The 23,236-nt window shown below is 40.2% G+C and overlaps 2 protein-coding genes across 12 annotated transcripts in view; one reads left to right on the top strand and one right to left on the bottom strand.

Annotated features, from left to right (window-relative positions):
- Positions 1 to 13,498, top strand: part of DNAH3 (dynein axonemal heavy chain 3) — a 68,131-nt gene extending 54,633 nt beyond the window's left edge. For 5 of the 8 annotated variants that reach the window (XM_071815145.1, XM_065850410.2, XM_071815144.1 and 2 more), the window contains 9 exons: positions 320 to 545; positions 833 to 1,077; positions 1,270 to 1,386; positions 2,287 to 2,441; positions 3,223 to 3,390; positions 3,565 to 3,707; positions 4,259 to 4,463; positions 5,597 to 5,734; positions 5,913 to 13,498. In XM_071815145.1, coding sequence (XP_071671246.1) covers positions 320 to 545; positions 833 to 1,077; positions 1,270 to 1,386; positions 2,287 to 2,441; positions 3,223 to 3,390; positions 3,565 to 3,707; positions 4,259 to 4,463; positions 5,597 to 5,734; positions 5,913 to 6,266 — 1,751 coding nt within the window. In that variant the 3' untranslated portion in view covers positions 6,267 to 13,498. Of the gene's footprint in view, positions 1 to 319; positions 546 to 832; positions 1,078 to 1,269; positions 1,387 to 2,286; positions 3,038 to 3,222; positions 3,391 to 3,564; positions 3,708 to 4,258; positions 4,464 to 5,596; positions 5,735 to 5,912 lie in introns of those variants that run through there. The other 3 variants (XM_071815147.1, XR_011741490.1, XM_071815148.1) reach the window with 3 other exon arrangements.
- Positions 11,587 to 23,236, bottom strand: part of LYRM1 (LYR motif containing 1) — a 12,044-nt gene continuing 394 nt past the window's right edge. For 2 of the 4 annotated variants that reach the window (XM_065850743.2, XM_065850742.2), the window contains exons 2-4: positions 15,816 to 15,974; positions 14,747 to 14,839; positions 12,883 to 13,222 (exon numbers count right to left, since the gene is read on the bottom strand). In XM_065850743.2, the coding sequence (XP_065706815.1) occupies positions 13,106 to 13,222; positions 14,747 to 14,839; positions 15,816 to 15,974 (369 nt within the window). In that variant the 3' untranslated portion in view covers positions 12,883 to 13,105. Of the gene's footprint in view, positions 12,129 to 12,882; positions 13,223 to 14,746; positions 14,840 to 15,815; positions 15,975 to 21,322; positions 21,446 to 23,236 lie in introns of those variants that run through there. The other 2 variants (XR_011741491.1, XM_065850741.2) reach the window with 2 other exon arrangements.

Genomic DNA, 23,236 nt, shown 5'->3' with positions numbered 1-23,236 from the left:
AGAGCTGTAGTGCAGGCTGGAACTGAGCCCTTGGGGCTAAAGGAGAGGCCAGGCATTTAACTTGGCTAGTGGGTTTTGGTAGTTTATTTTAGTATTACTTTATACACCTAAATTTTAATATCTATGCCTCAGGAACACAGTGACCGATAGATACAGCATTTGGTGCTACTTCTGGGTTGTTGAGGTGTGGGATTTTTTTTCAATTGAGTAAAATATTTGTTGACTTTTGCCCCCTTAATTACATCATTAAAATGATGAATATAACATAGATCTACTTTCTAATAGACTTTCTTTGTGTGTGTGAAACTTGCCATCATAGGTTTGCTGAAATTTGCTGATGACGTTGGCATGGGAGACTCAAGCATCCAAACTATTTCACTTGGACAGGGACAGGGCCCAATAGCAGCAAAAATGATTCATCAGGCTATTACTGATGGAACCTGGGTAGTGTTACAAAACTGCCATCTTGCAACTAGCTGGATGCCTGCTTTGGAAAAAATCTGTGAGGAAGTTATAGTGCCTGAGAACACCAATGATAAGTTCAGGTATTTGCTGAAGACACTGGTAAAAAGAAATGAAATTTCTTTTGTGTGAGCAACTAAGTATAACATTAATGTTGTTTATGTGTAGCAATAAAATAAAGATACATAATTAGGACATAATCTTTTCTACCTGTCTGGTGTAATCTACTTTATGCCTGCATTTTAGAATAAATTTAGATGTTACCATTCTAGTTAAGCAAGCAATAAAACTTAGTCTTCTGCAGATCAATTTTGAGGATTTGTCAATAGTTATGATTTTTTTATAATGTACTTTTAAAAATTCTTTTCAGGTTGTGGTTAACTAGTTATCCATCAGAAATGTTTCCTGTTAGTATTCTCCAGAATGGCATCAAGATGACAAATGAGCCTCCAAAAGGAGTTAGAGCGAACCTTCTTCGATCATACCTTAACGACCCCATCTCCAATCCGGTGTTCTTTAGCAGTTGTGAAAAGCCAGAAATGTGGCAAAAACTACTGTTTGGCCTTTGCTTTTTTCATGCTATTGTGCAGGAAAGGAGAAACTTCGGGCCCCTGGGTAAGATTTAGATTATTTTGCATGTTGTTTCAAAAAGATTGGTAGTTTTGAAATACAGGGCTTCTTCTCGGTACTGTCTGCAGCTGTTATCTTCAGCTGTTTGATAGCAGTACAGTATAGTACCATCATTTCCTGAGCATGGTCATCAGTACAGTGCACCATTGCCCTGCATATCTTTTCTGAATCAAACAGGCTGGAATATTCCATATGAGTTCAACGAATCTGACCTCAGAATCAGTATGCGACAGATCCAGATGTTTCTGAATGATTATGAAGAAGTCCCATTTGAAGCTCTGACATATCTAACAGGTACAGGCGTTGCACCCTCTAACACGTTGATTTGCTGGGCACTTACAGCAGGTGCAGCAACAAATTGATGAATGTTTGACAAACGGAGTGGATTCCAACCAGGTTTACTTTCTTGCCTTCCGAACACACAAGTTGGATCCCAAACCCTTGGGTGACATTGCTGTCTAGGTTTATAGATAGCTAGAAGAACTGCTAACGGTCCAGCAAACCTCCGGTGTTTTCTACATATGTGTCAAATAAAAACATCACTGGCCTCTGTTTCACCGTAGCTGATTAACATGGTCCTGACCCAGTAAGCATTGTTAGTTTACCAGAGGATGTGATAACACTCAGTTTAAAGCAGGAGGTGTTGACCTGTGTAAATAACTTGGTTGCTGTGGCTATTCAGTTCTCTTTCTCCAGAGGGAGCTGCTTCTTGGCACCTCCTTTGTCAACCTTATGAAGATAATTCATAATTTTTGCTGATATTATTATTAGCTTTATGAAAAAAAAAATGAGGGAGTCAGGTTTAAAGTAATAACTATGAACTTTTAGCTGTTTTCTGTACTTCATATCAGTGCAAACCTCCCCTCATTGCTTGCCCATTACCTGAATCTCTGCAGCTCCATCTTACAGGGTTATTGTATATTTGTGATCCCTTGTTTTCTACTGTATGCCTACATAATCAGGTTAAATCTGCATGAAAGGAACAAGACAAGGATGAGCTATATAGCACTGTTCAGATTTGAAAGTCCTAAAAATTCTTACTAACAAGAATTTCAAGGAAAAGAGCTGTCATTTAAAACATAAGATTACTCTGGCATGAGTAGCAGTTTCTCAGACTAACTCATAGTGTTCCTTAAACATGATTTGTTCATTAACTTTCAGTTTTTCATCCTGGTTTTCTCTGTCCTTTCCCAGGGGAATGTAACTACGGAGGCAGAGTAACAGATGATAAAGACAGACGTCTCCTTCTGTCCCTTCTTTCCGTAGTCTACAGCAAGGATATAGAACAGGAGAAGTATATGCTTGCACCTGGAGATGACTACTACATACCACCACATGGTCCATATGAGGTGAGAAGATAACAGAGGTAAATTCTCTCGGAGTTATTGGGAAAAACTTTATCTATACTGTTCTTTGATATGCTGAATACAACAAATAGAAAATAAAAACCCTTAATATCACAAAACCGTGCCAGAATATATATCATATATGAAAGATGAATTGATAATTGCTATCTAACACACTCCAATGGACATATAGTGTCATCCAGTATTCTGAGGTTTGTTGATGAAAAAGCCACCCTGTGCAGGTTTCCAGTACAGTTCTGGAAAGGCAATAGGAGTCAGGCTCCAGGAATTTACAGCATACTTCTGCACCCTCTTGCAACCACTTTTGCCTTGAAAGCAGTGATCAGGATGAGGAGGGGGAATGGCAGGTATGTACTAACTTTTCATCCCCTTTTTCCCCTCTACCAGCTGCACAGATATAACAAATGTGCCCAAATCCCACCTGTTGGTGTAGCCTGCAGTTACAGGGGTGATACATTTGGCATCCTGCCCGCTTCTGTGACTCTGACCGGCACTCCTTGTGTATTTCTTATGTCCGTCCAGTCATTGCTCTTGCTTTCTCTGGCTGCTTACATGAGGGTGGCAAGAACAACTCTTCAGTGAGTCTTTGAACAATTCAAAACTTTTATATTTATCTCTGTGGACTAAGTCAATTCCTGGATGTATTTAACTGGGAACTTATGTGTTTGATTGTAAATGGGAAGTTTCTGTCCAAGTTGGGTTTACTGATTATTTGTTAATATATCATTGCATGATTTCTGGTATCTAAATGTTTCTTTTACAGTCTTACATTGAATACCTACGAAGTTTACCAATTACAACGCACCCCGAAGTGTTTGGACTTCATGAAAATGCAGACATTACCAAGGATAACCACGAGACTAACCAGCTTTTCAATGGAGTGCTCTTGACTTTGCCTAGAGAAGCAGGGGGAGGTGGCAAGTCCCCTCAGGTAACTGGGGAAGAAAGATCAACTTACACTCTGGAAAGGTGCTCTCTCCTGTCATGCCCTAGGTGTCGGAGTAATCCAACACTGCTCTTTGCATGACTGTGGCACTGGGAGTGAATGAAAACAGGTGAAAAAAAAAAGGAAAAGTCCTCATTTCCTGCAAACTTGTGATTTCAGGAAACTGTTCAAGATTTGGCGCAGGACATCCTGTCCAAATTACCAAGTGGCTTCGATATGAACCACATTATGAAGATATACCCAGTACTTTATGAAGAGTCCATGAATACGGTTCTTAGGCAAGAACTAATTAGATTTAACAGGTATGGTTCAGTGTTTTGTGTAGTACCACTAATAGCAAAACCTGCTGCTGTTCATCAGCACTAGCCACTCAGAAGCTTTAAACACTTACAAGCCTTTTACAATACATTGTTATCAACATGATAGATTCTGCTTTGGATGAACCTTTTAGAAAGACTTGAAAGCTGCAGCTCACTGCCTGAGTATAGAAATAGTAGCAATATTTTTGGACTATGAACTTAAATCAGATTTGAGTTTATTGTGTTATGGGAGGGCAGCCTACTGGGTCATACCCAGACCCCAATAATCACAGCACACGATGTTAATTAGTGTTACAATCTTTAAAACTCTTGTCACTTGTTTCCCCTTGTCTAGAATGGGAATTTTTCACTTTCTTTCATTTATCTGTGTGTGTTTGTTCTTCGTTTGCTTTTACAAAGTTAATTAAGAGTTTTGATAACTACAGGTGAGAAGGAATTTCTCACAGGACATGCATTCAAGTTGGACTCAGGGGTCTTTAGCCAAATAGTAAGGAGTAAATAATGAGATGACTATTCCTTTTTTTTATCTTAAGGCTTACTGAAGTTGTTCGGAGCAGCCTCATTAATTTGGGCAAAGCCATTAAAGGCCAAGTATTGATGTCATCTGAACTTGAAGATGTTTTCAACAGCATGCTAATGGGAAAAGTACCATCAATGTGGGCTGCCAAATCCTATCCATCACTGAAGCCACTGGGAAGTTACGTGTCTGATCTCCTCTGTCGTTTGGTCTTCTTCCAGGTATGCTACACTGAGACCAACGGGTCTAATGGCTCAGTAGTTGAAAGCTGAATGAGTAAAATATGTATCGGTACTGTCCTCAGTCAGCAAAATCCTTATAGCATCAGATCGTGAACTACTTGCACATACTTAAGACCAAATATATACTGCATTGACAGCACTGGAATTAGCTGGGGAATTGCTCAGCAGCGTGAGTTGAGAGTATAATCCTTTGGTGCTAATTCAATGCTGCATTTGGTAGTTTCAATTTTTTCTGTTTCTAGAAGACTAATTTTACTTTGCAATGATTCCTTAATGACTTCCCTGCTCAAAGGACACTGAACCAGGGGTGAGAATGCTTTAGAAACAGTGCATAACAGGCACTATTTAATTTTTATATATGTGATGGTAATTCTCTTTCAAGTTTAACAAAAAGTGAGACCACTTCCACACACTTTTTAGCAAGCTATTTTATTCTTTATTCACCTTTCCATTATTTCCCTTGCACTCTTATCACTCTCTTTAAAGTTTCAGATGTACCTTAAATAGCTGAGGTACTGAGATGTAGTGGAATCCCATACAAATCAGAGGAAGAGAAACCTAGAAAGAAGTATCTGAAAGTTTTGGATAAGCTGCAGAGTTTCCTGTTTGTGGCATCAGAGTATCATATGGGCTTCTTTTGACTCCAGATGGTGTGGGGACATTCTGCCCTTGCCTTATTTTTCCTACTGCTTTTGTGATACCCAACAAAGATGCTGGTCCAAGATCTCTTTGTCTGGCATCTTTGTACTGGAATGATTTCCTCTACTGGGATCTGATGTATTGGCTGTAGTGAGTGCCTTTTTATTTGTTCTGACTGGTATCTAGACTTACCAAAATATGCTTATGCTGCTTTCTGAAATTTCTTTCTCAGTAGCATTGAGTTCTGGTTGTTTCAGAGTTATTATTTTTGTTGTCATCATACATAACTGATTTTTGTGATTTATTGTCTCTGAAAAATATAGAACTAATGGTAGTATCCAGAGTGTCCCATCAAGGTTTAGATCTCGTGCTGTTTGAGTGTATTTGAAAAGACATCCCTTTTCTAGTGAATTGGCACAGTGAAGCCACAGAATGTATTTTTTCTTACTTTTGTTTTTTCTCTCCATATTCAGGATTGGGTCAACAATGGGCCGCCCACAGTCTTTTGGCTCTCAGGATTCTTCTTCACTCAGTCTTTTTTGACGGGTGTTTTACAAAACTATGCCAGAAAATACACCATCCCAATTGACCATATTGGATTTGAATTTGAGGTAAGAAAATGCAGAGGAATTTTGTTTTTCTTGAACAGCTTGAAATGTGCTGTGGCAGCAAGGAACAGTTTTCAAATGGAAAGGCATTTTATTTAAAGGAGTGATTTCATACTATCACTTATAAGATTTACTATAATCCAGATAAAAATAAAGTGAAGCAATGGTTTAATCATTCTAGGTGATGAAACAGGAACACACCATGGAGAAAATTCCAGAAGATGGGGCTTATGTAAGAGGCCTATTTTTGGAAGGTGCACGATGGGATAGAGAAGCCTTGGTAATTGGAGAATCACTTCCAAAAATCCTTTATGATCCTTTGCCCATAATTTGGCTGAAACCTGGAGAAAGTTCCAAATTTTCTCATACAAACATCTATTCATGCCCTGTGTACAAGACAAGTGAAAGAAGAGGTGTCTTATCCACTACTGGCCACTCAACCAACTACGTTCTCTCAATTGAACTCCCTTCAGACAAGCCCCAGAAACACTGGATCAATCGAGGTGTGGCAGCACTATGCCAGTTAGACGACTGAAAGCATGCAAGTCAAAACACTCGCGTTTTGTTATTAAAATATAGACTTTACTCCCCAATGGCTGCAATTTTTTTTTTTTTATATCGGGATTTCCTGCTGACTTCAAAGCAGTTCCCAGTTTCCTTTTGTTTTTAGCCATTATCAGCCACTGAGCAAGAGTGAGTGAAAATAGAACATTACAATGAGAAACTTATTTCAAAGGCCTGGCCTTGATGTTGCAATGGATCAGAATGAACAGAACTCCCATCATGTGAAATCCTAATAATACCACCTAGCTCCTATCATAGGGCTTTTTTTTTAAAATGAAATTAGGCCCAAAGAGTTTTACTGCTGATTTTAATGGGAATCTAATCCACAGCTCTTGCAAATAGGACTCTGCGGATTTGCCTATTGCTTCCTGTCCCAGGAGCATGGAGGGCAAGGAGGGAGGAGATGAGAACAGTCTGTTGTCAACATGTAAACCCAGTCCTCGGCTAGAATTAGTTGCTAGAGCTGTGTTATAAAACTATAAGAACTGATACTCCTTGAAAGATGTGCCTCAGAATTTCCATGAAAAACTTCTAGACAGCATATGCATTGGGAGCTTGCCATTTCTGAGAGCAGTTACACTTGTCTCATGATTTTAAATTTTTTTTACTTCAGTATTTACCTACATATCCCAGATGCCTGATAAATTGAGCTGTTCCCTTTCTCCCATAGTGTCATTTTACTTGTCGTCTTGCCCTCTTGCATGTTGCACTAATAACCACCTGAAATTTTGTACTTGTTTAAGCCCTTTCATCAGAGAAGCTCGAAGTAGCTTGCAAACATTAATTAAAAATAAAATAGCCTGGACATCTTCAAAGAGCTCTGCAGTCATTAACTAAATCCCCACAGCATGCCAAGAAGGTACTAAGGATGGATCATTAGACTTGTTGTGTACACAGTACAAGAGAAGCACAAAGATCAAGGCAAAGGTTTAAAGAAACCCCACTGCATAAGCATCGGCTAATTTGGGGTCTTCTAGTTTTTTTCATTGCCTAAATTGCAGCATGTTAATGACTTGCTCGAGGCGTCACAGAGGTGCAGCTCTAATACAGCAATTCCCAGTATCCTGCTACAACCATTAAGTGATGCTGCTACAACTCATTAAAACATATGGTTCTTTTTATAGGAATTTATCTGTTGCGTTGTGCTTAGCCGTTATAGGTGAAAACAGTGTTTGTTATTGTTTAATTAATCACTGTTTTGTTTCATGTAGATATTCATAAAATAGTAACTTTTAAGAGTGGCAAGATACAGATAAGCAGGAAGTGTAGCAGGTATGTTGTACAGCGCTGCTCCACACAAAGATATACGTAGATAATAAGTACAGTATCTTCATGTGCCATATGTACCACATTTGATGCCTCATTAACAGTAGGTGTGCAGATGTTTGGTGCATCATTATTGTTACATGCTGACTAGGGCAAAGATGTCAGGCCAGGACACTTAATGGATATTTGTTTTAATAAAGGGGACTGAGAAGTGCAGGTGTTTTGACTTACTGCTAGGAAGAAACTATTCTTAAGTTAGACTAAATGATATTTGGCACCTAAAGCAAAAATAAAACTTGGTTATGAATGTTACAGCACAGTCATGCAAATTGACAACAATTTTTGAGATGAGAATCATGATACAGAAGATCTCTAAAGATTAATTACAGTTGGTCTTTCAAAAAATGTCTTAGGCTTTATAAGAGTAACACAGATACTTTTTTATAATTACAATTAACTGACATTTACTACATATTTTTAAAAAACATTGTGGTAAGTACCATACTTTTGGATGGCTGCATTTAATTGTTGTTGTTACCACCTCAACCATTCAGATCACTAATTAGGTCACTGAGGCATCAGAGATAACAACCCAGTTACCAGCCGCCACTTAGAGGTGCCAGAGAGGCTGGAGCTGCCTGTTGGATCCTTCCCTATGGGCTGATCTGCTCAGTGGTTGCTCTCAAAATGATTTGTCTTTAGATTTGAGCTTGTGCAAGTGACTGGTGACAGCTTACCTGGCGCTGCTGGGGCACTGCTGAAAGGGAAGCTGGGTCAACAACAGTCTCATCATTCTTAAAACAATAAAATGAAGTTGAAATTTTAGGACTGAGTTTCTTCATCCTTCAGATAATGCTAGTCTTGCAAACGCAGTGCTCTAAATTAAGCCATTTTAAATTAAAAGCCAGATTCACTAGCTAAAGTGAGAGAAATTACTTTTAAACTGTTGGAAAATACTGTGGGATAGCTTGCCATGTTGGTTTCTTGTTAATGCCTTTTGTGAACAAACATTAATGCATAGTTTATTAAATGACACAGTTGTGGTTCTTGTGAATATATAGTGGCTTTGCTACTACATTGTGTGCAACGTCCATGTTACTGTGTTGATTTTTCTAAATGCTTCTTCTGTGTTAATGTCTAATTTGAGGTGAAGGCCTCTCTTAGGATGTAATTAAAGATGTATTTCAGGCTTTTGCAGATGTGACCAAAATATATAGATGAATCTATAAAAGAGGGTTCATTCATCTGCCAGTGGCTGTGCCCCCTTCATCAGGGATCAGGCACGGCTGAGTTGCGTTAGTTGATCGTTGCTGAAGTATGTGATTCCCTGAGCTGCCCTTACTATTAGAGAAAAATAATGGAATTTACTGTTGAAGGATATCTGTCTTAGAGATGTTTTTTCTGTGGTTCTTTGAAATGAGCTTTCCAACCTTATTTCCTGAGCATTGTCATGACCTTCCTGAAGAAACATAAGCTGGCTAAACATTAGAATTCACAACCTTTCTTGGCTGAGATGCATTAGAAAAAGAAAAAGGCACCTCAGCTGTTAGTTGGACATGATAAAAATGTGAAAAAATTTTGGACAAATCAACTACTTTCTAATAGTAGTATTAGAATTCTTTGCTTTACAGGTTTAACATTTCCATTTCTAATTAGAAACTCTCATTAAACAAACCACAGAAAACACCTGTAATTACTGCAAATCACAGATTCATGGCCTTGCTAGTAACTCAAAGCAGATGGAAAAAAATACAGCATACAAACAGTATGGAGCAAAAGATATTTTTCTCCTTAGAAAGAGCAGAGACAGATTTTCAGCCAGGGAAGCTGTAAGACAGATAGGGTTAGTACATTTTCTTAGGAGATGGAAATGTTTCTCTTATCTGTACAAAAATCTACCTCAGAGACAGAAAGGTCTATCTCTGATTTTAACATTGTTGGGTTCTTGAAGGGAAAATTATACAATGAAAAAGACAATACAAAGGCCCCGAATTCTTCTATTTAGGAGTTCCTATAAGCTAGAATGTTTTGCCTAGGATTAGAAAAATTAGTGACAGGTGCAGGTCTCTCCTGTAGTTACCATTCTTGAAAATGAATTTATAGGTATGATCAAATAAGTGACCTTGCTGTGGATAAAAGATGGATGTTACTGATGGATGTTACTGATCTCATAGTGAGGCCTAGGTTGCCTTGTTTTCTCCAGATCTAAAAGGTATTACAAGAACAAACTTTTATTAGTAGGAGGATAGATCGGATAACATAATCTGTTTTAACCTGTCTCAGTTCTGTGACACTTCCCATGGAACAAATTTGGTTGCTCCTGCAGCTTAATGAGCGTTTCCTCACCCCCAGACACTGCTGAGGGGGTACATGCAGTAAGCAGGTGCCGAGTCCATCATCGTAAATGATGGTGTGTTTGCTAATGTTAGTGTGAAATTCGGTTTCATAAGCGCATGGCTTCATAAATTACCACCTTACTCATGATGGTGTTAGGGACAGAATTTCCAGAGGGCAAGTGTTATTTAGATATTAAAGGCCAGATGCCATGTCAGCAAATTACTACAGCGTTGCCTACCGGTTGGCTCGCAAGAGAGTTCATGCAGCTGATTCAGGATTTTTATTTCTAAAGAATATTAAATTAATGTCATCTTTTTTTTCTAAATTATTCGAAAGCATCTCCTGACTAGTGTGATAAATAGGAATGAGACAGTATTTACTGAAAGGGGAGCAAGAGAAAGTTAAGGAAGGACAGGACAGAGTGTACACTGACTGACTGAATCCCGTGCATTACAAACTTGAGAATGCAGAGACATTTTAGGACATCCTTTTGCAAGTAAAATTAATGTGCAGGAATGGCACATTGCACCATCATTGGGATACTTCTTGACAGAGGTTATACAGTCCTTGGAATTGAATACAATGAGTACCAGTTGAGCCATCTGCCTACCCACTGGACTGAGTGGCAGATGAAATTTTTCATGAAACTCCCTCAAAGTGGTAATTTGCCAGCCTGACCTCCAAAACAAAGGACTATTTAAGGCAGATTCTCTTTTCCATAGAGAGTTTAACTTAAGCTGCGACAGAAGGTTTTGGCTCTCCAGACTTGACAAAAGAGCAGATCTCATCCTTCCTTTAGCTGAACAGCCTGAGGTTTTAACAGATTCCAGTCTTTGCCTTCTGGTGCTGGAAAGTAATGAGGATCAGGCACTAGTTAATAATTTCTCACACACTTATTTTGAAAAATTAATGGGCGTTTAAATAATCTCAAATAATATGATGCTGTTCCTGCAGTTCAGCTTACTGGCTTTTCAGTTAAGCAAGTGGATACTCATTTGAGTTACTTCAGGCTACCTGGCCTTTTTAAAACTGCATATGTAGATTTCCCTTCAGAAATAAACTCATATTGCTATTGCAATTTGGTGTAAATCTTCTGTAATATTATGGATGTTCTTTTGAAATAATCCACATCTTACAGTATGTGCTCAGGAAAAAGTTGTGACTATAATACAGACAGTAAATTTAGACTGCTCATTTACATCGCTGTTTATTCACCTGATGAGCCACAGCATCAGTACCTTCCTTAGCCACATGAACTTAACAATTAAAAAGACTTAAATGATAGTTTAATGACAAAGAATGAGCCTAAGCCTCCATTCAAAACCCCTGTCTACGCATTTTGGTTTGGCTCAGTTGACACGTCTCTACGCTGGTGTATCAGAATGAGGATAAGAACAGACTGTATTTGGACTTCTTTCAATGAGGCATTAAGCAGTGTGTGTAATCACGTTATTTCTTACTGTCTTTATACCATCCCCCTTTTCCTAGTCTAAAGGAGGTTTTTGTTGTTTTGGGGGTTTTTGTCTTCCTGGCAGCAGTAAATTTGTAAAGTTCCCACTGACAGGCAGAACAATGGCATTTTACATGCTCCTTCCCACGTGAGGCATTCCCAGGAAATCATTATATGGAAACAGATACCTTTGTGGACTGGAGCATAAAGGGTAGTGAGAATTTGGGCTAGCCAGTACCTGTCATGCTGACTCGCTCTTCTCATTGTTGCCTTGCACCTTCTCATCCGCTTGTATTTTTTTCACTCTAACAAGTACATTCCTGGGGGAGGAACTGCCATTCTGTTCTTCACAAGACCAGTTTTAACTTATTTTTAAGGTAGAAAAGAATATTTCTTTGCCATTGTTTATTAGGACTTGGAGAGTTTAGGATGAGTTGGAGGGGTGTTTTTCCCACTTCAATAGGAAACAAGATACACTACATTTGTCAAATCTGCCCTGTTTTTGCCACCACTAACTTCTGGCTGGAATAGGTCGCTGCTTCGAGCCTCTGTCCTTAAAGCAGCTGTGGGCTGTGCTTGTGTAGTCTCCCAGTACAGCGTGGCTCTTGTCCACAGCTTGCTCCCATGGCACTCCTAGCCTGAAGGACACAAGGCTCCACCAGCTTTACTGAAGAGAACTTGTAAAGAGCTTGGTAAACCCAGAGGACTCAAAAGGAGCCAAAACAACTGGTGGCCAGGGAGGGAGAAATTAATTTCATTTCGGTTCCATTCATGAGGCACCTGCAAAACAGAAATACCACTCAAACGTAAGAGACTGCAGAGATAGTTGTAGATACTTTCTTTTAGTAAAGCTGAGGTTCTGTCCATGATGTAAGAATTAAAACCTGATGCTAATATAGTTGAGACAGTGTGTTGAAGAGCTAACCATGTAAAAATGCACAGTGAAGACGCCAAAGCATCTTAAGCTCGCTCCCACAGTAATACCCTGCAGGCAGAGTTTTCAGTCAGTCCATGCATGGGAACCTGAGGAACCCAACACTGGAATGTTTTATTCTGAGTTGTGTAATGGCATTCCAAACTTTGCATTTCACATCCACACCCTCTCCAAAGGAAGGGGGAAAAAAGCTGACATAGAGGCTCTAGGCCACTCCTCTGCAGTTTGCAAAAAGGAAAAAGGAGGAGTGGTGGGATTTCTGCTGCCTTGTTGCTACTGTCCTTTTAGAAACAATAATTCACCATAAGGACACTGTGGAAATGGAACGTTTCTCCAGGGACAACAGGCAAGGAAGGACTGCAGCTGCGTGAGGCAGTCGCTGTATTCCCACTTGCATTCAAAGCTCTGGAGGCACTGTGACTGCGTGGTTCTCCTGGACTTTCTTGGTTGTCGCTGACCCTTACACAAGGCACTGACTTAAATCACAATTGAGCACATAGAATCCTCAAACCACCACAGAACCCTGTTATAGATTATCAGAGTTTGAAAACCTGCTGCAATTTGTCTTGATGTCAAAGTAATCTTCATATCACACCTCACTCCTTGAAAAGTGTTACTTTTATTGATGAGCCAGTGGTTGAAATGTAATAAATACTCGACCAACCTTATCCATCGTAAGCGATGTATCAATTAGCTTTGTGGCCTCAGGAAATGTGTGAACAAGTGACCAAAACAGCTTCATTCACCGCTGTGCACACAAATCACCTGGTTTACAGTCCACATTTTAAATGATGTGATTATACATCACAGCTTAAATGGTGAGTTATGAAATTTCATCATGGGATTTCAGGTATATTGGCTTAGAAATCTTCCTTAACTTTTCCTGGTGTCGCAACGTACGGCCTTGCTTATGGGCAAGACCCATAGGAGGCAGATGGATCTGGAAAAGAAAATCCCACCTGTTAGGTGCCAAGCTACAAGAAGGCATATATACAGACTAGGTTTCACCGACTTTAAATAATTTCTGCACACTTTGGATGGGGCAACTGTAGTGTCTCAAACCATGTTATTAGATTTCTAGGAGGAGCACTTTCTGAGAAGTGATTAGTGGTGTAACTTTCATGCCCTTTATTAAAATCCTGTATATTTTAGGCTTTAGCAACCTTGTTTTGTAGCTTGATGTCAGACTGTAATAATAAAATACTTGTTGAAATAAGACTGCTGAAAATGTTCCAGAACAGTAAGACCTAGAAAACCCTAAAAATTCCTGAGGAAATGTCTTAAAGTAACATGTGCTTTATTCATACCTAGCTAATGAGTCACAAAATAACCCCAAACTGTATGCATTGAAAGAGTGCTGCCTTATTGTCATGATTATATGTGCCATATTAAAATGCACAATCGATGTCATTGACTCCACAAGCAGAAGGAGCAATAGGTGACAGGCTCCTCCTTTGACTGACAAAGTCTTTATATTTCGTAAGACCATTAGTGGGAGTCATGCAGCTGTATCACCCCCTAAGTGACTGAAAAATGTAGGTGTTAGCAGTCAGATGTTATTGTTGCTGAGGCTGTCATCCTCTAAGATAACTGTTTAGGCGAAAATGGTAGTAAAAGCACTGCCTAAAGTAACGATAGAGTTTTCTGGAATCTGAAAAATAATGATCATCCAGTTTGTGTGAGAGAGCTGATCTAGGACTGATCCTCTGGGATTTTGAGGCCACTGCAGAGCACACATTTTAAGCCCATTTCTAGGAGCACTGCTATATGTGAAACAAATGCTAACAGTGACTATCTACTAGGCATCTTCTACTGCCTTGATACGGGAACCATAGATGTGAAAATGTAAACTAGTCAACAGGAGCAGAGAGGAAGTCTTTATGGGAGGCAGCGTAAAGTATAATATTACTGACAGAAGTGACTGGACAGTGAGGAAACTGTATTGACTGGTGCAATAGAAGACATTGCTGCAACTTTCAGCGTTTTGGTAATCTTGGGCATGTTTTTCTCTAGCAACAGGGGAAAAGAAGCAGCAGCTTGGGCGGGTGTTTTTTAAGACCTGATTTATGAGCAGAACAGTTACCAGTAATGTAGGCTATGAAAATTATTGTATCTATGGCAGATGTACTTAAGTATTTTTGTTCTCTCATTCTCTTTTATTATGCGGAATGATTTACAGAGTTGATTGCACTCCTGTCCTTTACATAGTATGATTCATTGGTGGGTCAAGACTGCCTAAGTATTCACAGGCCTTGAGAGTTTAACTCATGCAACTCCATTTAGGCGTTGGCTCCTTATTTTGAGAAGAAATTAGCCAATTTACAGTTGAATAAGATGCGGAACACTTCAGTATATATTTGGCTTAAAAAATGCAGTGTGGTGACAGCGATGTGAACTTATGGTTTTGTTGCCCAGTGAGAGTGTAGTGGGTTAGCTGAAGATTTGTGACTAGATTTATACTCACAGGTCTCGGGTAGGGAATGTTATAGTGAAGTCCAATTTCTATTCTTGCCTCACATTCTTCTATACACTGCTTAATCAACTTTGGATCCGTTACCTAAGATCACATAAACATTTTTGTACAAATACAGCAATTAGCAATTGGAAGCTCAAGCGTAAATGATGCCCAGCCACATGACTTTCTTTAGCTTTTTCTGGCAATCCCAAGGATACAAGTATTGTATTTTTCATATCCATAAAAGGTAACATTAGTGTTTGCATTGATTCAACAGTTCTGGGCTTGACGGCACTGGATATTAAGGCCCAGAAACTGTCACAGCTGAGGCTACAGAAGGAGGTTTTTACCCAAACATGGCATTTTCTTTGTATAAAGACAATACACATGTAAACTACTAATACATCAATGAAAATAACCCACATTTGCCCATTCATCGCTCTGCAAGGTAGCTAGAGGAGAAAGGGAAGAGACTTCTTGACCTACATTCTGTTATCACCCTATCCAGATACTCCCTTTGAAGTCAGAAATGTGGTGTAAATTGTGACTTAAATTCATTTTTTGATTTTGCGTTACCTCAATTTAGTTCCAGACCAAAATGGGATATAACTAAGTATTATAATCTTGAATTACAATAAGGCCCTTTGATGTCCATGGAGTATGTATCACCTCTTTCAAAAGGGGTTTGAAATTTCTTCCTTAAGAAAAAAATTAAGGTCCTTCTTTTCGAAAGAAGTGCCAATAATTGTTGCTTTGAAAAGAAAATAAAAAAGAAGCACAAGAAGCTACTGAGTTCTTTGCCATTGCATGTGTAATGATACACTTAGATAAAAACCTGCTTCAATTACATAGACAGTATATTTAGAATTTAATTTTTGTCTTAGCATTTTTTTCGTTTTCTTATTCCTATTTCAGCAGTGAAATTTAAACTATAACCTAAATGCACCAGCATTTAAGGTGAATGAAATTTTGGGAACTCGACTTTTATATTAATATCTTAGCATCCAACCACTGAGGCAGCGCAAAGAGCGAAAAGAGAATCATTCAGAAATTTGAAACTGTAAGGACACCCACTTACATTTTTGTTCTTTCGGAATAACATTTTGGCTTCATTTTTGATGTATTCTTTCTCTTTAATAGTTTCTTCTATCTGTCCTGATGCTGATTGCCATTTTTTGGCTATTCGGAATATCTTACGGTAAAGGCCGAGAACTTCTTGTCGAGTAACTGGTGTCATCTAAACAAATAACATAAAACATGAACATTTGAGTTGCTAAAAGGCCAGCAAGCAGTAAAGTTTTTCACATAATTAAATTAGTTTAAAAATCTTTCCACCATCTAAAGATGTGCTGAGCTATATGAAAAGAACTGAAATAGCTGTAACCGATAATTAGCTGTTGAAAGCTGAGGACCCAGTCCAGCAAAATATTTAAACTGATACCTAAGTCTGTCTCCATTCAAAGTTGCTCCAAGTTAAGCCCTTGCTTTAGTGCTTTGCTGGATCACAAGCCTGGTAGAAGAATGCCCGGGCTGCGTTTCACAGCGGTTTTGCAACAGACATTGGGCAAGTCACCGAAACTCCAAGCGTCCCCCTTCCTGTGAGATTCTCATACCAGTACTGACCCTATCTCTGCAAAGCATCTTGAAATCTGTGAACAAAAGATGTGATAAAACCACCACTATATTGCTGAAAACCAGTATAGGTTTCAGAAGCCAAACAGCTTATTTGTGATAGCACAACAGTATGTAGTCATGATTCAGCTGGAGCTTGATGTGATGGAAAGGTGATGAAAGCTATTTTACCTGAGCACTGCAAGAGACGCAGACTAACTTTAGGTTTAGGAAAGTCTTGATTTTAAGAGGGCCGCGTGCCTGCTGAGCCCACTGAATCCACCTCCAGGTGTGACAAGAATCTTTGTCAGAAATCAAGAATGAATTCCTATTCTTACTGTATGTAAATGAGTATTTTATCACGTAAGTGGTGCCATTATTTCATCCCAGACCACAGCTGTCCCTGAGACAAATCCATTGCTGGAATACCAGCACTTCTGACATGGACTAGGTGACTTCAGGGACACCGCAACTGTCGAAGGTACCTTATTGTCCAAAAGGAAGATGCAGCAGCACTGCAAAGTTAAGCATATGGATGGAATGAGGAACAAGTGTCAGGCACAGCACATTATCTGACTGAGGATCCATTTGCCAACCTGGAGCTCTGGTTACTGTGGCTGAACATACCCTGAAATCAGAGCCATGCGCTGGGAATAGCTCCTCTGAGGACGGTCTGGAGCAGGGGAATTCGGACAGCTGGAAATGCCCTTTGTGGGGAGCACCCTCTGCCCTGGCGATAGAGGAAAAGCTGCTTCCTAATTCAGGCACCCAAACTCCTGTGGAAAGTTTGGCGACGCGGCTGTCACTCAGCTCCTTGCAGTCTGTGGCAATTCCTGTTATTGTGGGTAGTAGATGACGGTTTTGAACCAAAGTTTTCTCAAGCCATAACGCTTCTCCAGTGGCTCTGCCACAGCAGCTGAACCCCCACTGACAATTCAGTACAGTCCTCTGTGGCCTCAGACAGTCACACCATCTTCTCCTCACCAAAGCCGAATTACAGATGCTAACCTGAAGACAGGATTTGGCCCATTTTCCTCAAAAAATCCCAAACTATTAAGTCCTGGCCTTTTTTGTCTTAACTATTGCTATGATCTAAAGGCTTTTTGTTGTTTAATGTACTCTGTTAGGGACCTGAAGTACAGATATTATACTGTTTTTTCTCTGATTCTTAAGACAGAACATTTTTATTTTGCTATTTGTATTTTAAAATGTTTAGCCAATCATATGTTTTTCCCCCAGATATAAAAATTATTCTTCCTACCCAGAAAACAAGTATTCCTAGTAAATGCTTATGGTATTTCTAGGAAACAAATAGCCACAATAAAATAGCCAGGCAGTCCCAGCTCCTCAAACACTTAGGAATAAATGCTTCATTTTATTCACTCTACAGCTTCATTTCAGGCAATAAAATTAGTCATACACAAAGCTACCTATGTACGTGTATCTGAAAAACCATTGCTTCCCACTGTCAAGTGCATATTTTGTACAGAAAATAAACAGTTCAGTTGCAAGGGCTGACCGAGCATAAGCTGGGTCCCAAATCACATCCTCACCTAGAGCCCCTCCTGGCCTTACCCCTCTGCTTCTATTTGAAGGTGCCACCTCTGCGGTAGCTGGTAAAACTCTTGGTTCCCTGCTGACAGCTAACAGAAGGTAGTACTGCACTAGAAACTTTCAGCTTAGGTTTCGATGGAATACATTAAAAAAAAAAAGGGAGGAATAAGGGGAAAAATGTTTAAAATACAGGTTTTAATTTTGATTTACACATCAGACGATTTCCAAGGCCACAACTTGGGACAGTGTGTGCCCTTTGTTCAGAGCTGTTATCGCACCTTTTGCTTTTGGATTTTAAACATATCAAGAATCTGTTTATAAAGATTTTGCTTAAAAGTTTAAAACCGACAATGTTTTTCCCCTGCTAGTTGTTTCCACTCCCCCACCTGGAGCTTATTTTTTCTTTCTTTAATAAGTGTTGGAATTGATAGAAAACTGTGTAGCACCTCATCTAGGCATGGGCTGCATTGAATTATTGCTCTCCTTTCCACATATGCTAGATGATGTAAAGGGTAATAAGCAGCTTTTCATATATACTCAGCAACCAGCGGCTCACTTAGTCAACAATTTCTAACATTACAGACCTGCTCATAAACCATTTCTGCAAAGACACATAATGAAGGCGTGAGGAGCCCTTCGCAGACAGAGGACCCCCCTCTGTCATGGGAAAGGATGACACGAATTGGCCAAACCTCAAAGCCTGGGTCAGATTCTGGTCTGAGTGGGAGTGTAAACGGAATAATTCCACCCAGAGCAAAATTACTTCCAACTTAAAATGTAAATGAGACTGGATTTTTTTTTCTTTGGTATAAACAGAGCCCACACTGACAGAAATGTAAGTGACTGTACAAGTCATGTATCAGGAGTAATTTCGTCAAGTGACGCTGCTTGTATTAGTTTTGTGGGTGTGCAAAATGATTCTGAGTGGGACAGAAAGGAAGATAAGGGAGGCTTTCATGTCCTCGTGGTTACTCATCTTGCAACTTAAATCTTTGGCATTTAAATCATAATTATATTTCACATCTCTGGAATGCTAAGTGGATGTTACACCACTTTCCCACTAACACTCATCTTGTGGTAGTCACACCCATTTAACTTCTACCACCCTTAATTTCCTTGCAGAATGCAGCCCACAGAGGTTAACCACAGGCGTTTTTGTCAGAAAGTACAGGGCTGTTGTATTAGCTGAGCAAATTTCAGGTGTTTACGGCAACAAACCAAACCAGGAGAGGTCAAAGGTAGGTCTGTTCGCACAAAGGTATGGATAGGACAAGCGGCAGGCTGCAGGCTGGTTTCGAGCTGATTGTTAGAATTGAGCCTTTGGAGGGAAGCCAAGCGTTGCTTTCCAAATCCGCATTTGCTGGATGCGGCGGCAGAGTCCTGACAATGCAGGCTTGTATTGGTCTTTTGATCTACATGCAAACCCCTGTTATCAGCATGCAGATCAAGCTCACAAAATATCACATTGTATCCAAACTTGCAAAGGAGGCTTGAGCAGTTAATGAGTGACTGCATGATGAAGACTCAAACTTTTTTCACTGTTAATTAAAATAATCATTTAGACTATAAAAATGTAATAACAAGTTTTTCTTTCAGGAACCAAATACCCATTCCTTTAGATTTTTAGGCGGTTGACACAGAAGTTCAATAATCTGAATAATCAGTGAAACACCAGTCTTCTTTTGCTATTTGCAGATTTGTTTAGAATTTAAATTAAAAGTTTATATAAAAATAAGGAAAGGAATCTGTCATCTGCACTGTAAAATGACCCCAGGAGTGTACTGTCAAAGCAAAGCTAGGACAGAAGGCACGCTGCACCGAGACTCACATACGAGCAGCTAAATCACAGCTGCTTCCCAGCGAGGGATGCTTGGCTAACAAAGCGTGTCCAACACTCTCCTTCCATCTGCATGGCTCCTTTGCTGAAGTTGTAAGTCTATTTTATTTCATCCTTTCTTTTCAAGTCAAGCATTAGCTACTCACTTTAAACGTAAAATCTGCCAGCAGCGAGTACATAAAGGATTTTAGGAAACAAAGGGTAAAAGTAAGAGCCCATGGGGGAACAAAACCAGGATATTTTAAAACAATAGATCTCTTCTTTTACATCCCAGCTAACTAGGGCACGCATTAGTAGCATATACTTAGTGCTGATGCTGAAACCATATTTGCTCAAGGGAGGAGATGGCGGGGAACAGACTCTGTGTGAAATAATTTGAAAAAAGCGGCTTTGAACTTCTCAGATGTAAAATGTTTTATTTAGGAGGAACACAACTTCTAGTTGACAGCTGGCTTGCTACTGGCAAGGAGTCCTAAAGACACAGTGACAAACTGCTGGGCTGATTGCCTTCTGAATCAAGCTATGAGCACATTTCTGTTATGGAAATAAATGACATAATGCAAAAGCATAGTGCATCCATGTTATAGTATGGAACATCATCAGCTACAGCCTGTATGACAAGCTTTACCTCATATTTTCGAATGCACTCTTTGGCTAACTTTTATTTAAAGAGAGGCAAAAAACTGCGCATATCTAGCCGCTAAATTACCACTCAGCAGAAGAGTGACCTGCAGTCTCTCCTGCTGCCAATGCAACAGATAATCAATCATTCCTTTCACAGCAATCCACAGCAAGTAGAGGTCAGTAATCCATATTCATCTTCTGTGCGAGTCTGCCAAAATGAGTCTGCGCTGCTTAAGGCAGCAGTGAATTTGGTCTATCATTTCCTTGAGGGACAACAACTGAAACAATGAGTTCCTGTGGCACAGGGAGACGAGAAGGGGTCACAGATTCCTGTGATAGCTGAGCAGGTCACATGCCTTCCAGTGACACTACATTTCAAAACCCAGTTTCCACAAAAAGTCATTTTATCTTCTTTTACTCAAATAATGACTTAGTGGCCTGTGACAAGTAGTACCCTGCAAACACCGACCGCATGTGGCTACAGTACGTGCCTAGCAAAGTGAGAACTCCGTTTGATTTTCATTTTTGATTGAACGTTCATAGCTTTTTTTTAAGATTTCAGTCAAAACCAATTCATAGCACAACTTCAATCACAGCTAAAATATTCCATCTGCACATGGTGAAAACAAACTAAAATGAAGGATCATATTCTTCCATGATGATTGTGACATCCTCCTGTCAACCAATGACAGTAGCCTGGAAATTTCAAGACTTTTTCATCAAGGATTAATTTGACTCCAAGCATTTCTCTCTGTTTCCATCTGTAAGCTGCAATCGTAAATCTCTCGCAAAAGAACCAAGTTACTGAACCAAGATATTGAATAACAGTATCTGAAAACAAGCCGACTTTCACATGGTTTTAGATTTGGTTGTGCCAGTGTCTTCCTGCTGGCAAACTGAAATTATCCGAAACACCGACTGACGCCTCTGAACCAGCCTCTCTGAATCTTTGTACTTACGCTGTTCATCAGCTGGGATGAGCACTCTGCCATTCTATTCATGCCTCGGATTTCTGACTGAACTTGGATCGCTTTTGAGATTTCCCTTACACATGGAGCGGTCTTTTGATCAGAAAAAGGAAACTGCATGCAAAGATAATATAAATAGTAAAAGCAAGGCCTTAGATTTTATTACTGGTTTTCCTATGTAATTTCAAATAAGTGAAATTGCAGAGAATTAGGATTCTACATTTTCTTCAGTTGAATAGATGAAAGTGGAAACCCTTAACTAGTCCCTTCTGATCACAGAGCTTTCATTTTCTTAGTCTGAAGTGGTCGGGGCATTTATGTGGCTTTAGCAGGACACACAGACTCTTGCTCTGGGAGTGTCTCCGGTGCCGCGGCAGCCTCAGGAAGCACAGAAACGCTGACTTAGGGAGGCAGAAAAGAAATTAAAAAATTGCTTTACATATTTCTTAGCCTTCTCCTGAAGAGCACACAGGGTCCATGTAAACTCTAAAGCAACGCGAACTTGTGTCTAGTCTTGCGCAACCCTGTTGCTCATGCTTTCATACATTTAGAACCATTTTCTCCTCCTGTGTGTTTAGTTCTTTAGTAGTCACAAGCAGAAAGAGAGGTTTTAATACAGTGCAACAAATTTAGCAGGGAAAATGAAATCTCAGCTATCCTTGGATGGCCTTACTTATATAATATAGGATACAGAAATATAACAACATGGACACAAACCCCAGTATGGATTTATGCACCTTATTCATACCTTGGCTTTGGACCAAATGCAACTGTATGCCTGAATAGAACTATTTCCCAGTACTGGAACTGCTCCCAAAGTGGAGAACAGGTATAGATATTAATGCTAGCACAGAAACAATCCTCCCTACCCCCTTTCTTACTGCATTCTGTGGGTCATTTAATAATCATGAACCCTCTGCTTCCATTTCCAAACGCTTCAGTCCCAGGACATTGGTAGATATGTTTTTAGTCACTATTACACAACTGTAGCAGGGCATATATTGAAAAAATACTTGGTTTTTGGAAAACAAGTGTGTGAATCCCATTTGAATTTGGGAGTTTTGCCAACAAAGCCTCACGCGGTATTTGCACTGGACTCTCCTGAATGGCGACTGGATCGGCCCCTGGGGCTCCTGCCCCACAGACAGCGCTGGGCACAGGAACGTGGAGCCAGGGGGAGAGCCCGAGTGTGCCCCCAGTGTCCGTGGGGAGGGGAGAGGGCAGCCCTGACAGGAGCCCCAGAGCAGCAGCAGCTGCAGGCCCAGGCGGGAGGTTCAGGACTCCCTGACCATCAGACGCCACCATTAATGCAGAATTTTTCAGACTTAATTCACTTAAGGAACCTTCTTCTAAATTAGGCATCCTGTTACTAAAAGGCAAATTATAGTTCTTCCTTGTTTACACCATTCTGTCAGTATTCCTATTCACCTTACACAAACACAACTAAGAACAGGACAAACAGCTGTTTTTATCTTTATACATTGTATCTTGGAACAAAGGGGCATTTCAGAAGCCTTTAATGCTGTCGGATATTTTAAAATTGATTTGACTTTCATCAAGTCAACCTGCTCCTGTGGTTTTGAGGAAGAAAACACTTTTGATTGTACAGTGTGGTGATCAGCACAGTTACACACGGGACTCTCACCCAGCACCAGGGAGCTGGGCCAGCTGCAGCCAGGGCCTGGCCGGGCAGCATGGCTGCTCCTCGCCCTGGGGGTCAGGGCTGCCTGGCAAAGGCCACGGCTACACGGCACATGGTGGGCAGTGGCACTGTGGCCAAGAGCTGGGTGGCTGCAGGGCTGGGCTGTCCCCAGCGTCCTGTGCCCCACACGGGGCTGAGGCCAACGCGAAGATGGCGATGGCCGCCCCCCCCCCATTGCCCGGAGCCGCCCGGCCCCTGGGGGG

The sequence above is a fragment of the Patagioenas fasciata genome, chromosome 15, assembly GCF_037038585.1.
Source record: "Patagioenas fasciata isolate bPatFas1 chromosome 15, bPatFas1.hap1, whole genome shotgun sequence".
NCBI classification, from domain to species: domain Eukaryota; kingdom Metazoa; phylum Chordata; class Aves; order Columbiformes; family Columbidae; genus Patagioenas; species Patagioenas fasciata.
This window is presented reverse-complemented; position numbering and strand designations above follow the sequence as displayed.